The 12,840-nt window shown below is 41.3% G+C and overlaps 1 protein-coding gene across 2 annotated transcripts in view; it reads right to left on the reverse strand.

Moving 5' to 3' along the window:
* Nucleotides 1–12,840, reverse strand: part of DNAAF9 (dynein axonemal assembly factor 9) — a 136,828-nt gene that overhangs the window by 89,113 nt on the left and 34,875 nt on the right. For both annotated transcript variants that reach the window (XM_077816038.1, XM_077816037.1), the window contains exons 3-6: nucleotides 10,283–10,402; nucleotides 8,516–8,640; nucleotides 2,500–2,596; nucleotides 55–161 (exon numbers count right to left, since the gene is read on the reverse strand). In XM_077816038.1, the coding sequence (XP_077672164.1) occupies nucleotides 55–161; nucleotides 2,500–2,596; nucleotides 8,516–8,640; nucleotides 10,283–10,402 (449 nt within the window). The remainder of the gene's footprint in view (nucleotides 1–54; nucleotides 162–2,499; nucleotides 2,597–8,515; nucleotides 8,641–10,282; nucleotides 10,403–12,840) is intronic.

Below are 12,840 nucleotides of genomic sequence, written 5' to 3' on the forward strand. Positions count from 1 at the left end.
TGACAAAATCTTAGCCCTAACAATAACAAACTGAAGTACTTGCTTAGTACATACCTCGTATTTCATGGTAAAGAAGCCATCGCCACCGATCCCCTCCAGTGCAAAGGCCTGCACTACCGGCCACTTTTCTACAATGAACATATCAAATATCTGTAGATGACCTACAGGAATCAAATATTTCACAAAAAAAGTTAAATTACTACAATAAAGCATCAGTTTAATATATCTCACCTTTCTTATAATGTGCTAAAGTTATTCTGAGGGTCTAATATTTCTTTCTATATATACACAACAAAAGCTTTTTCATCTGGCTTGTTGGAGGAATGGGGGGTGCCTGTCAGTGAAAAATGTCAGTTAACTAAAAGGGAGGGAGTTTGCGCTCCACAGCTTCCCTTGGCTGGGAACCACAGCCAATGGGAGCTGCAGGAGGCAGCACCTGTGGGCGTAGGCAGCTCACAGAGCCACCTGCCGCGCCTCTGCCTAGGAGCAGACAGGACAGGTCGCCACTTGTGGGGAGCTGCCAGAGGTGAGTGCCCCCCGGATCCGGCACCCCAAGCCCCATTCCGCACCCCAACCCCCTGCCCCAAACTCCATCCCAGAGCCTGCACCCCCTCCCACGCCCCAACCCCGCAACTCCTCCCACACACTAAATCTCTAGGAGCAGCAGGGACATGTCGCCACTTCCGGGGAGCCATGTGGAGCCAGGTAGGGAGCGTGCTGGCCCTGCATCTACCGGACTATAAACCAGACTTTCTATGAAGATTAGAAATGCTGGTTTATAGAGCTTTCCAATTGGTACAGGGCTGGATAACACAGCTTTTATTGTAGTTTAAATATTTCACTGTGCTTGTTACAAAAAAGCAGAGTTCAACTGAAAGCCAAAGAAAACAATCTGTTGATCTTCGATGCAAAAGGAAGAATACAGAACTAGCTGTAAGATCGACAATATAGACTGTATATGTAATTAAGAAGCAAAATAGCTTATGTACAGCAGTATTCTACTTTTGGAAAATATTCCAATATACTTTTGGGGGGTTGGAGGGAAGGTGGACTAAAAATTAATTGCATGAAAAAGTTAACATGGTAAAGTTAACCTGGTAAAGTTGAGAAACAATATTCAGTATTACAGAATTTCCAGAATGTTTAATGTTTTTTCCCACAACACTAGTTAGACTATGCTGTATGTCCTTTACAATTTATGAAAAAGACTGAGGTCCAGGTCTCACAAAACCCTTCAGCAGATGGCTAACTTTACACTCATGAGCAGTCCCACGCAACTTAATAGGAATATTCACATTGAAATGTTTTTGTATTATTTTAGGCCTATGAAGCAAAGTGTAAATAAGCAAAGGAAACCAGAAACGTAAGTCAGCGGTTCTCAACTAGGGGTCCAGGGCCACCTGGAGGGCCGTGAGCAAATTTCAGGGGGTCCACCAAGCAGAGCCAATGTTAGACTCTCTGGGGACCATGGCAGAAAGCTGAAGCACCGCTGTGCAGGGCTGAAGCCCAGGGCCTTGAACCCTGCCATGTGGGGCTCAAGCCGAAGCCTGAGCAACTTAGCTTTGTGGGCCCTCCTGTGGGATGGGGCCCCAGGCAATTGCCCTGCTTGCTAGCCCCCAACACCAGCCCTGGCTTTTATGTGCAGAAAAGTAGTTGTTGGGCCATGGAGTTTTTATAGCATGTGGGGGGGTGCGGGGTGAAATAAATTTCACCTTTTGTCAAGACCGAGCAAGAAAAATGTTCATACAAAAGAAACTGAGTTATGAGCACCAAAATAAAGGAGAGTTAGAGGTGAATATGGAACGCAACCATAACTATCAACAGCGGTTACCAGCTGTCAACAGAAAGCCAGACTTACGGTAAATGCATAGCTCAAAGATTTTTCTGGAACAGTATATTGCTCTTTTTTTCAAAAAAAAGTCAACCATTACAGAGCAAGTGCATTTCAGTATTTTTGCACCACATAGTGTATCCTGTTTCCATTCCTGAACACATTTATGAAGGAATATAAAATTAAAATGTTCAGCAAGCAAGTCTGGCAACAGATCATACAGGAAATCATGCAGTCCAGTGTTTTCTGTTCTAAAAAAGGAAGCTTGAATAAAAAAAGTTTATTCTTTCCTTATACAAAAGTGTATTTATCTGCAGCCCCCATCAGAACAGAGAACTTCTGTACTTGGCCAAACACTTTTCCCAGCATGCAAATTATGTCTTTGCCTCAGGCTATGAGCGTTCACTATGCAGAGTGCGCACACACTATTTTCTCTGAAGAGAAAATAAAAACCTCAATAAATTAAGGTTCAGATTCTAAGAAATCCAAACCGAATATAAAGTAATAATTTATCCATCTCATTTTAATGTATTATCAGCCTCACTTACAATAAAAAGGAGCTTCCAGAGGTATTTTAACTTATTTTTGTTATAATGTCATACTTCTATTCTGACAAATAATGATCAAAGAATTCACCAAAACAGTGAAGTAATACAGTATTAACCCACCTTGGGAGCTGTAAGGAATGCCGATTCGACTACAATCTCGAACCATGTCTACGAAGCTGGCAATTTTAAATTCCTCTGCAGCTTCTTCATCTTCATACTGACAGGAGTGATTTAAAAATTAGTTTTATTAAACCTAACATTTTTTGGCTGGAGATCTTTACAGTTAAAATACATTTTCAATAAAGGTGACAACTGCCATTTTGCATAACCAATGCTGATCATACTCTACATTATTCCGTACAGTAACAAAGGCTCTCTAAAGCTATTTATTTAACAACTATACTCTGGAGGCTTAAGCCATCATAGCATGAACATATAAAGGCCAAAGGGTACTGTTTGCAAAAACTAAAATGCAAAAGTGAACATGTTTTAACAAGTTTCAGAGTAACAGCCGTGTTAGTCTGTATTCGCAAAAAGAAAAGGAGTACTTGTGACACCTTAGAGACTAACCAATTTATTTGAGCATAAGCTGTCGTGAGCTATAGCTCACTTCATCGGATGCATACTGTGGAAAATACAGAAGATGTTCTTATACATACAAACCATGAAAAAATGGGTGTTTACCACTACAAAAGGTTTTCTCTCCCCCCACCCCACTCTTCTGCTGGTAATAGCTTATCTAAAGTGATCACTCTCCTTACAATGTGTATGATAATCAAGTTGGGCCATTTCCAGCACAAATCCAGAAGGCTACACAGGAGAAAGCATGAATACGTCATTCTCAATTTCCAAGAAAGTCTCTCCCCACCCCCCACCTACTACAAAATGGACAGTTAAGACCAACAGGCGTGTTTGCGTGGAAACGTGCACATAATAATGAAAGAGCTCTAAGTGCAAGGTATTCTTTTCACTGGAGAATTTCAAGACTCTTTACTAGTTATTTACCACAGAAGATTACGGAGAGAAAAACAGTTATCACCATTTTACATGATGAAGAAACGGGAACAGGGAGGTGAAATGATTTGCCCCAAGTCACACAGCAAGCGAATGACAGGACCGGGAATGAAACCTAGAATTCTGAACACTACTCCTCTGCTCTGGCCACTAGACAATCTGGTCTTCCTGATCCCTCTACTATATATGTTTACAGTAGCATGGTTGGGGGATTAAGAGAGGCTTACCATTTCTAACACTGTAGGGCAGCGTTTCTCAAATCTCCTGGGTGGTGATTGGGGGGAAGGGGGAGGCGCAAAGCAGTGGCAATCTGCCAGCAGGGATTGGGACCTGCCCCCTTCTGGAGCCACAAATGCCAGAAGAGCAGGCAGCCGGTATGAGTTCCCCACCTTCCCGGGAGGAGTGGGACTCAGGCTTCAGCCCTGGAGTGGCAGGCTCTGGCCCCAGGCTTTGGCTGCATGGCGTCGGGCTCCATCCCATGGCCGCAGGTTTGGGGCTCCAGCCGTGGGGCCTCAGGATCGTGCTCCAACTTCCAGCCACGTGGCAGCAACTGCCAGCCCTGGGCTCACATTCCCTCACCCCCCAATTGCCCCTGGCCTCTGCTGTGTCCTCTGGCCCCAGGCTTCGTCCACACGCTCCGTCCCCCAGCTCTGTGGCAGTGGGCACCGGGCCTGGGCTCAGGCCACCGGGCTTCGGCCCGAGCCATGCAGTGGCAGGTGCCAGCCCTGGGCTCACCCCCACCCGCAATCGCTCCTGGCCCCTGCTGCCTCCCTCCACCCTTCCCCATCAGCCCCCATCGCCCGTGGCCTTTGCTGCCGCCCCAGCTCCACATCTGTCGCCCCAGCCTCTGCTGCCTCCCTACCCACCTTCTCATCCATGGCTTACTCAGCCCCGGCAAGCCAGGGGACAAATTAAGTCTGTTGTGAAAAGTGACATTTGTATGTTTGTTCATATCATTTTATACTGCCTTCCAGCCAGCTAGCAAGTCTACTGCTGTGAAAAGTGATATTAACAAACATACAAATATCATTTTTCACAGAGACAGACTTACTGGCTAGCAAGCAACCAAAAAAGCAAAAGAAACAACAACAAAACATAAGAACATGCAAAGCACCTTATTTGTTTCTAATCAGTTTGGGTCCAGTAAAGAATAGAGACAAGTGTATATTTTTTGTATTATTGAGTCTGCAAAAAACCCTACATAAAGAAATTTCAATGATTTGGACGTGTACATGTGCATATTTATTTGTTTTTCCTGAAGTTAATTAAAGAATTTTAGGAAAAACTGTCAGAGTGGCCACCATCAAGAGTTAGTAGCCACACTGGGAGGCCATCAAAAAAATCTGTTGAGAGAACCCATGCTTTAGACCTATGAGTGAATTATACATTGATTAAAGCAAAACAGGAAATGGAAATACTATAAGAAAGTGTAAGCAGACTTTTCATAAAAGGCAAGCCAAACAAAGCCATTTTTATTCACAGTATGGGAAAAATTAAAATACTTACTAATCATTTTTTAAAACTTAAAGCAAGAATTTGATGCAGAGTCCTAGCCAGTTTTAGGATAACCCACAGATCATCCTTGTCTTGAGTAAGCTCAAAGAGGAGTTGTGCTCCAAAGGCTGTCAAGTTCCGGAAGATTTGCACCAATGTAGTTACACCAGCACAAAACCTTTATACCAGGGCAAATTCATACCACTGCCAGGCTTATTCCCCACCCCCGCCACCCCCACCCCCACCCGGTGTAGTGTGTCTACACTGGGGATTAAATCAATATAGTTATTCCAGAACATGTTTCTTTACACAATCCCTAATTCTGCTCTCTCACAAAGTTTAATATGCAGCCCAAATTCCTCTCACACAACCCTCTTTCTCCTCCTTCAGGGAGTTGGAGCATACTCTTTCAGTTCAAAACCTGTTCCCAAGTGACTTTGTCAGTTACTCAAATTAGATTTTAAAATGCCTCAGACCTAGCTTTCCTGGTTTCCAGGGGGACACTGGAAGGTCTCTCATTAAAGGCTTTTCAGTACAATTGTCAATATATTGCATCACATATGTAGTATACAGTCAGTATACTTCTGAAAAGTGGTAAGTAAGAATTTAAAATAAGTCTCTTTATTATGCTATATTGCTATTTTTAAGACATATTTTCAATGGCACTTCTTTTCCATCACTGTTCAGTACAGTCACTTCAAAAACATTGTGACCAAGTGGAAAGACAGGAGAACACTAAATTTTGCAAGATTCTATGAGAGCTGCACAAGCCGCATGTTCCTTTTTAAAGCTTTGCCATTATTATTATTATTATAATAATAAAAGCTTAGTTAAAAATAGGCAATACTTTGGTATGCCACTGTAAAGAAAAACTACTAAACCCTTTAACAAACAGCCACAGACTATCATTTATCAGAAAGAATCAATATAAAATGGTTTCTGAAGGATGACAAGATTTCACTGCTCCTATGAACAGCCAGAAGTTCTCTAGGAAACTAGCAGTCCCATATACATTTGAAGAAATGGCAAAAAAAGTCCATCACACTGTGTTGACATTTATTTGCAGTACCCCAGAAATCAGCATCTTTACAGTACAAGGAATCTCAGAATTTACATTTTATTTCACTATACATTATTTAAATAGGGTATTTGGCTCATCTTTCTGTTCATAATCAGCAATTTGAATCAGCATCATGAGATTTCATTAATACTTAACCAGAGCAGACCACACACAATGAATCTAATCAGAGAACAGCAAAGCAAGCATATTTTTCAAACCCACTTTATCTTCTTAAAGAGATTAAAATACTTCTAATTGCAAAGCACATTTGTGATGGCGTGCATGATTGATTACTACTGTAAATGAGCACAGGGCCCTCAGCTTTGGAACCTACTGCCACCCTAGGTTTGGAATAGCCTGGGTGCGTTGACCTTCCAGGCAGCCAGCAAGGCCTACCTCTTCACTAGGGCTGCTATGGAGAAAGTTTGATGAGGGTCAACATTTAGATTTTGTTACAGATGTTTTGTCATGTGGGTAAGCTGCTTATTTTAGTTGGATGCTTATATTCTAAAGTTTCTATCAAAGACAGCTAGAGTATATAAAAGCTTTGAGGTATATTTTGTATTTCTTTTGTTATAAATCTAAATCTATGTAATAAGTAGGGGTTGGGGAGTGAAGACAAAAGGACATACAGTGGCTCCGCTTCTCTCCACCAACTGCAAGTTACAAGGTAAATATTGAGAACCTCCTCTGCTCAACCTTCCCTCCAGCTCTGCTCCACAGCCAGCCTTTGGGCCTCCCCCTTTATCCATACTCCTTCTCTACCCTGAGTTCCTCTTACCCCACACTGTCAAGCCACCTCTTGCAGTTGAGGCAAACAGCTAAATCTCCTGGGCTTCCCCAGCTCTGTCAGACTGGAATTTCCCTTTGACAAACTACAGCCCTCTGGAATGAAACTGCAGCCCAAGTTGTCAGACTGATAATTTTGCAGCTACCACTATACTCATTTGCCCTCCCGTAGCCCTGGAAAAAGAAAGCAACTGACAGTGTCAGCAGTCACATCAGACTTCCGTGACAGATATCAGTTAACTAAAAAATGCTGAGTCGCCTATGTCCTCTAAGCTACAGAAGAGAAAAAAAGGCTGAATTTATACCAACTTTAGTAATTAGATTATTAAAGTAAAACTTCAAAAAGGAGTATTTTTAAGTATTTCTTCCACAAAAGTTCCTCTTTCAAATCTTCCTTTTCCCTCTATCCTCTTGTTCATGTCCTTCCATTTGTCCTTTCCACAATCTCTACTGATCCATCCTATAGATGGATAACCCACCTACTGCACCTCCCACCCTTTACGCACACTTTCATGCAGGCACAGGGGAGGAGAAAAAATAGCCTATGCAGGGGATAAAAAGCTCCTCTTTCCTTCTCCTAGAAACTTTATAAAGGGCTGCAGCCAGAAGCTGATGCCCACCACTTCCCATTTATTCTTCCCCAATCTGCTACCAGCTCCATGTGTCAATCCTCTTTCCACCAGTGGATTTCAGCGCAGTAATTAGGAGATGGGTATAAGAGAGCTCTTCGTCGGGGCAAGGAGATTCTGGACCCAGTGTTGGCCAAGTTTTTCCCCTTTCCGTTAGATTTGTTTGGGGGTGGGGGGGTGGGAGTGGGCGACATGCTTCCTACTCTGAGTACCTAGATCAGCAGATGATATGCTCCACAACAAATGTCCACATGGAAGCTGTTGCTGCATGCTGCCAGGTATTACTGCACACGTTCACAGTCATAAGTGGCTCAGTCTAGGATAGTTTCAGGGGACAGTCTCAGCAGTTAAGTACCAGGCTGTCCAGCACATGAGTGCATATGAACCAACACTTCATGGAGACAAAGGATCCAAGTGCAGGAGTGGAAATTTAAGATAAATCAACTTCTTGCTAAATCTACCAGAATTTGAAAGGGATAGTGTTTAAAGTGACACTTAATTTACTATGATCACAAGACATGGCCCAAAGCTGTTCCTATTAAAGTTAATGGAAAAACTTGCATTCACTTGAATAGGGACGGGAGTAGTCTCTTGAAATAAACAAAGAACAAGATATAATTTTTCTCTAAAAGGTTAAACTAAACCAAGCTTTTCATAGATTCTCATTTATATTTTCCCTCCTCTTCTAAATTACTTGCACTTGCAAGTACTTGGACTGATATCAAAAGGACCCTGAGTAATTAAAAAACTACTATTGGGTATTTCAGTGTTCACTGTGATACTTAATTCAGATTCTATATTTTGCTTATGCCACAAATATTCTTTTCTTACGACATGACCACCAATTTCTGTCCAGTCAATGACACTGTCAAGGATGGAAGAACCAGGGAAAAAAACCCATTCCTCAGCTTTGTTTGATTTGTTCCTCTAAAATAGCACACAGTGTTCAATCATGTATTATTTCTGTGTAACGTAACAAAAGAAGATAAACAAAAATGTAGTGATTCTCATTTGGATCAAAAGGCAGCCTGCAGTTTATTGAAGAGGCAACTTTGCAAAACAAATACACGGGTAAACCTTTGAGTCTCAGTCACTATGTGAAACATTACATACCTGCAGTTCTCAGTGTACTTAGACTGCCTTCACTTACCTCATTTTCAGTCAGGCAATGGAAATGCAAGTTTCTCCAGGATGCCACATATGGCAAAAGATAACTGTAGTTTACAGGGTTACAATACAGATGGACACTGTCAGGTTTTATTAATATGATTACATCTGCAATAACCAAAACAAGAGGCAAATCAGAGATTACTACTTTAACTTCATAGCTACAAACTATGAACTAGAATTCTAAATTATATCTACACAGAAATCTAAGGAATCGAACAGGAATTTTTTCCTACAAGTACCCAATTCAAAAATATCTGCAAAGCATAACAGAAATACATGATGGAAAATGCTACTAGATCTATCCCCCATTCACCTAATACAGCTACCCATTTTTGAAAAAAAAAAAAAACCAAAAAACAAAAAACCACCCCCCCAAGCATATTACTTGCTTTCTCAGCAACCCAGCTATGACTATTCTAACCTCTTATCTGAAAGCTTGTCTCACCATGTGCTTTGAAAAAAAAAAAAATGCCGAGCACTTACATAATATTGTATAAACAGACATATTTGTTCTAGTATGAAAATTAATCTTAAGGGGTCATACTGCATTATCGAGATCACGCAAAGAAAAAAGGGGGACAGGAACCTGATGTACCCTTTCAGCGTAAAATATTTTTTTTTTAATCTCTTGATATGAAAACAGGTTGCCAATATGCAAAGCCACCTTATCGCCTAAGTTTAGAAATTAGATACTTCACAGAAGAATTCCTTACTTTTATTTGCTTCTCCTCCTCTCAACCCAACGTAACATACGAGTCCAAAAAATATTTTTAAAACTTTTAAGCACCCAAGATTTCATGTTAATTTTGGTACCCAGTTCAGTCAATACCCCTTCAATTCCATTAACTCTATAATTTTTATATGATTTACCAATACACACCCACAGGAATTTTCATGAATTTTTTTAAACTGTACACAAAACTCAAAGTGTAACTATAGACTCATAGATTTTAAGGTCAGAAGGGACCATTATGATCATCTAGTCTGACCACCTGCACAACGCAGGCCACAAACTCTCACCCACCCACTCCTGCAATAAACCTCTCACCTATGTCTGAGCTACTGAAACTATGTACCTCATCTTTCAAGAAATGGACATTGATAGGGCCCTACCAAATTCACGGTCCATTTTGGTCAATTTTAGTGTCACAGAATTTTTTAAATGGCGTACTTCATGATTTCAGCTATTTAAATGTGAAATTTCATGGTGTTGTAATTGTAGGGGTCCTGACCCAAAAAGGAGTTGGGAGGGAGGGTCGCAAGGTTATTGTACGGGGGAGTGGACTGCGGTACTGCTACCCTTACTTCTGCGTGGCTGCTGGCAATGGCACTGCCTAGAGAGCCGGGGAACTGCAGAGCAGCGGCTGCTGGCCTGGCGTCCAACTCTGAAGGCTATGGTCTTGCCACCCTTCCTTCTGCGCTGCTGCCTGCAGAGCTGGGCCCCGGGTCAGCAGCCGCCGCTCTCCAGCCGCCCAGCTCGGAAGTCAGCGCAGAAGTAATGGTGGCAATACTGTAACCACCCTAAAACAACCCTATGACCCCCCCACACACACCCACAACTCCCTTTTGGGCCAGGGCCTCCAGTTTGAGAAATTGGTCTCTCCTTTGAATTCTGTATACTCTAGGGTAAAAGCACAGGGGGGGATTTCACAGTCCATGACGCATTTTTCATAGCCATGAGTTTGGCAGGGCCCGAGACATTGACAAGCAAGTATGCAAATACAATGTTTAACATTATATTACTCACCATCAAGAACTTCTTCAGGAAACCCCGTTTTCTCAAAGTCATTGTTATTCTGGTTATACAAACCAAAGAGAAGGTAGTTGGCCAGCTCCCTACAGCCTTCATTGTATCTACTATCAATTCCTGAAAAATAATGAATATATGAGCAGCTACAGTATGAAAAGTCAGACCTCTCTCTGGATTAACAACTTTGACTGGTCTTATTCTTGTGCATGTGATACCATGAATGGCAACAGCACTCTAATTGTTATGGTGACAGTTAAGTTTAAATCTAAATAGTGAAAGCTAGGCAGAGACACTCACTAATACCAGAACCACACTCATCTAACAAGGGATGAGGGAAGGAGAAGGGAGAAATTATATGGAAACAACCCTAGAGCAGACTAAACAAAAATTCTTCCAAAATAATTTACAGATTTACACTTTACTACATTCTCTAATCATATCTAGGAATCATAGCCAAACACTATACAATTAAGAATAGCAATCCTGTATAATCAGGAAGTCAAGTAATTATTTTGGCTTCTGTCAAAGCAGCATGACTATAATTTTTAAGTCTACAGTATCCACAACATGTCTGGAGAACATTTTTTACTGGCACTTTCCCAGAATTAAAAACTGTTGAAGTTACTATATTGTTCTTATGAGATAACACATGAAGTTGAAAACACCATCATATTCTGTTTTTCAGAAATAAGTTATGGTTCTCTGGGCATCCGTTCTGGATCAGGATGCACTAGCTATATAAAAAAAGATAAGTATTGTACAAAGCCTATGTATCTTCTGCAGAACTTGAAACCTTTGCTGCAGATAAGCACTACAGCAACAGAAATCTCTAATGTTACAATTGGATGCTGCTCAGCTGTTTATAAGATGTTAAAGCTAATGGTATATATCAAATGACATACAATAGCAGAGGTAGAATATTACCAATTTCTGAAATTAATAAATTATACGACTCTCAGAAAGTTTTAAATACAGCAGGTTGTGGTCCAGAGCTTTAAAAAGCATGAGACATACGAGGTGGATCGGATAACATCTTTGATAAAACCAATTTCTGTTGGCGAAAGACAAGTTTTCGAGCTACACAGAGCTCTTCTTCAGGTCAGATTATTTAACAAAAGGGATAAAACGGGGTAGTTTTTTTTTTGGGGGGGGGGGGGGTTGGGTTAAGGTCCAAATTTCTTGGTCAAGGTATAGTCATGGTCCATACTCCAAAGAAAATTTAAAAAAAAATGGTAAGTAAATAAAAAGATTTTGGGGTCCATTCAAAAGCATCTGACGGCCTGGATTTGGCTTGCGGTCCACCTACTGACTACCCCTGAGATAAACACATGTTGCAGGCAGAACATTTAAGATGAAGTGAACAATTAATACCTCTACAGTCATAGGACAAAGGTAGGTTAGTGGGTTATAGATTGTGGTAATAAGTCATTGGATGATGAAAATGAGGAGGAAATCACAGTACTAGCAGGAGTGTTATAAGCAAGACACAAGAAGTAATTCTTCCACTCTACTCTGCTCCGATTAAGCCTCAACTGGAGTACTGTGTTCTGTTCTGGGCGCCAGATTTCAGGAAGGATGTGGACAAATGGGAGAAAGTCCAGAGAAGAGCAACAAAAATGATTAAAGGTCTAGAAAACATGACCTATGAGGGAAGATTGAAAAAATTGGGTTTGTTTAATCTGGAAAAGAGAAATGGGGTAATATGTAAAAGGTTGTTACAAAGAGGAGGAAGAAAAATTGTTTTTCTTAACCTCCAAGGACAGGACAAGAAGCAATGGGCTTAAATTGCTGCAAAGGAGGTTTAGGTTGGACATTAGGAAAAACTTCCTGTCAGGGTGGTTAAGCAGTGGAATAAACTGCTTATGGAGATTGTGGAATCTCACTGGAGATTTTTAAGAGGTTAGACAAACACCTGTCAGGGATGATCTAGATAATCCTTAGTCCTGCCATGAGTGCAGGGGACTGGACTAGATGACCTCTCGAGGTCCCCTCCCGTTCTATGATTCTACTCTTGAAAGAAAAAAATTGAGGTTTTCCAAATCTGGCAAAATTATATTCAGTCCACCTCAGAAAGAGATTTAAACACCTGCAAAGCAAGACACAAAGACAACTACTCTTGATACAAGATAAATGGTGGGAGAAGGTAGCAGAAGACGCTCATATGTATGCAGAAACAAATGAAGCAAATAAGTTCTTTGATTCCTTGAAGCTAGTCTATGTACGTTCAAAGGTGGGCACAGGTTCGCTCATGATTGCTAATGGCAGGACAGTCACCAAATACAAACATGGCATGGAACGGGGTGGGTTGAACATTTCAGCCTACTACTGAACAGACCATCCTCAATTGAAAGAAGTGTTATTAAACAGATACCTCAAAAGCCTATTCAGCACCACATTGACTCACTACTCTCACCTGAAAAAATAGAAAAGGCAACCAGTTTGATGAGCTCAGGGAAGTCCTCGGGCAGAGGCGGACTACCAGCAGAAATATATAAATCTGCGGGTCCAAAAGTGGTGGTAACACTCAAGACGACCCTTACTGACATCTGGGACAG

Source organism: Eretmochelys imbricata, chromosome 4 (genome assembly GCF_965152235.1).
Source record: "Eretmochelys imbricata isolate rEreImb1 chromosome 4, rEreImb1.hap1, whole genome shotgun sequence".
NCBI classification, from domain to species: Eukaryota; Metazoa; Chordata; order Testudines; family Cheloniidae; genus Eretmochelys; species Eretmochelys imbricata.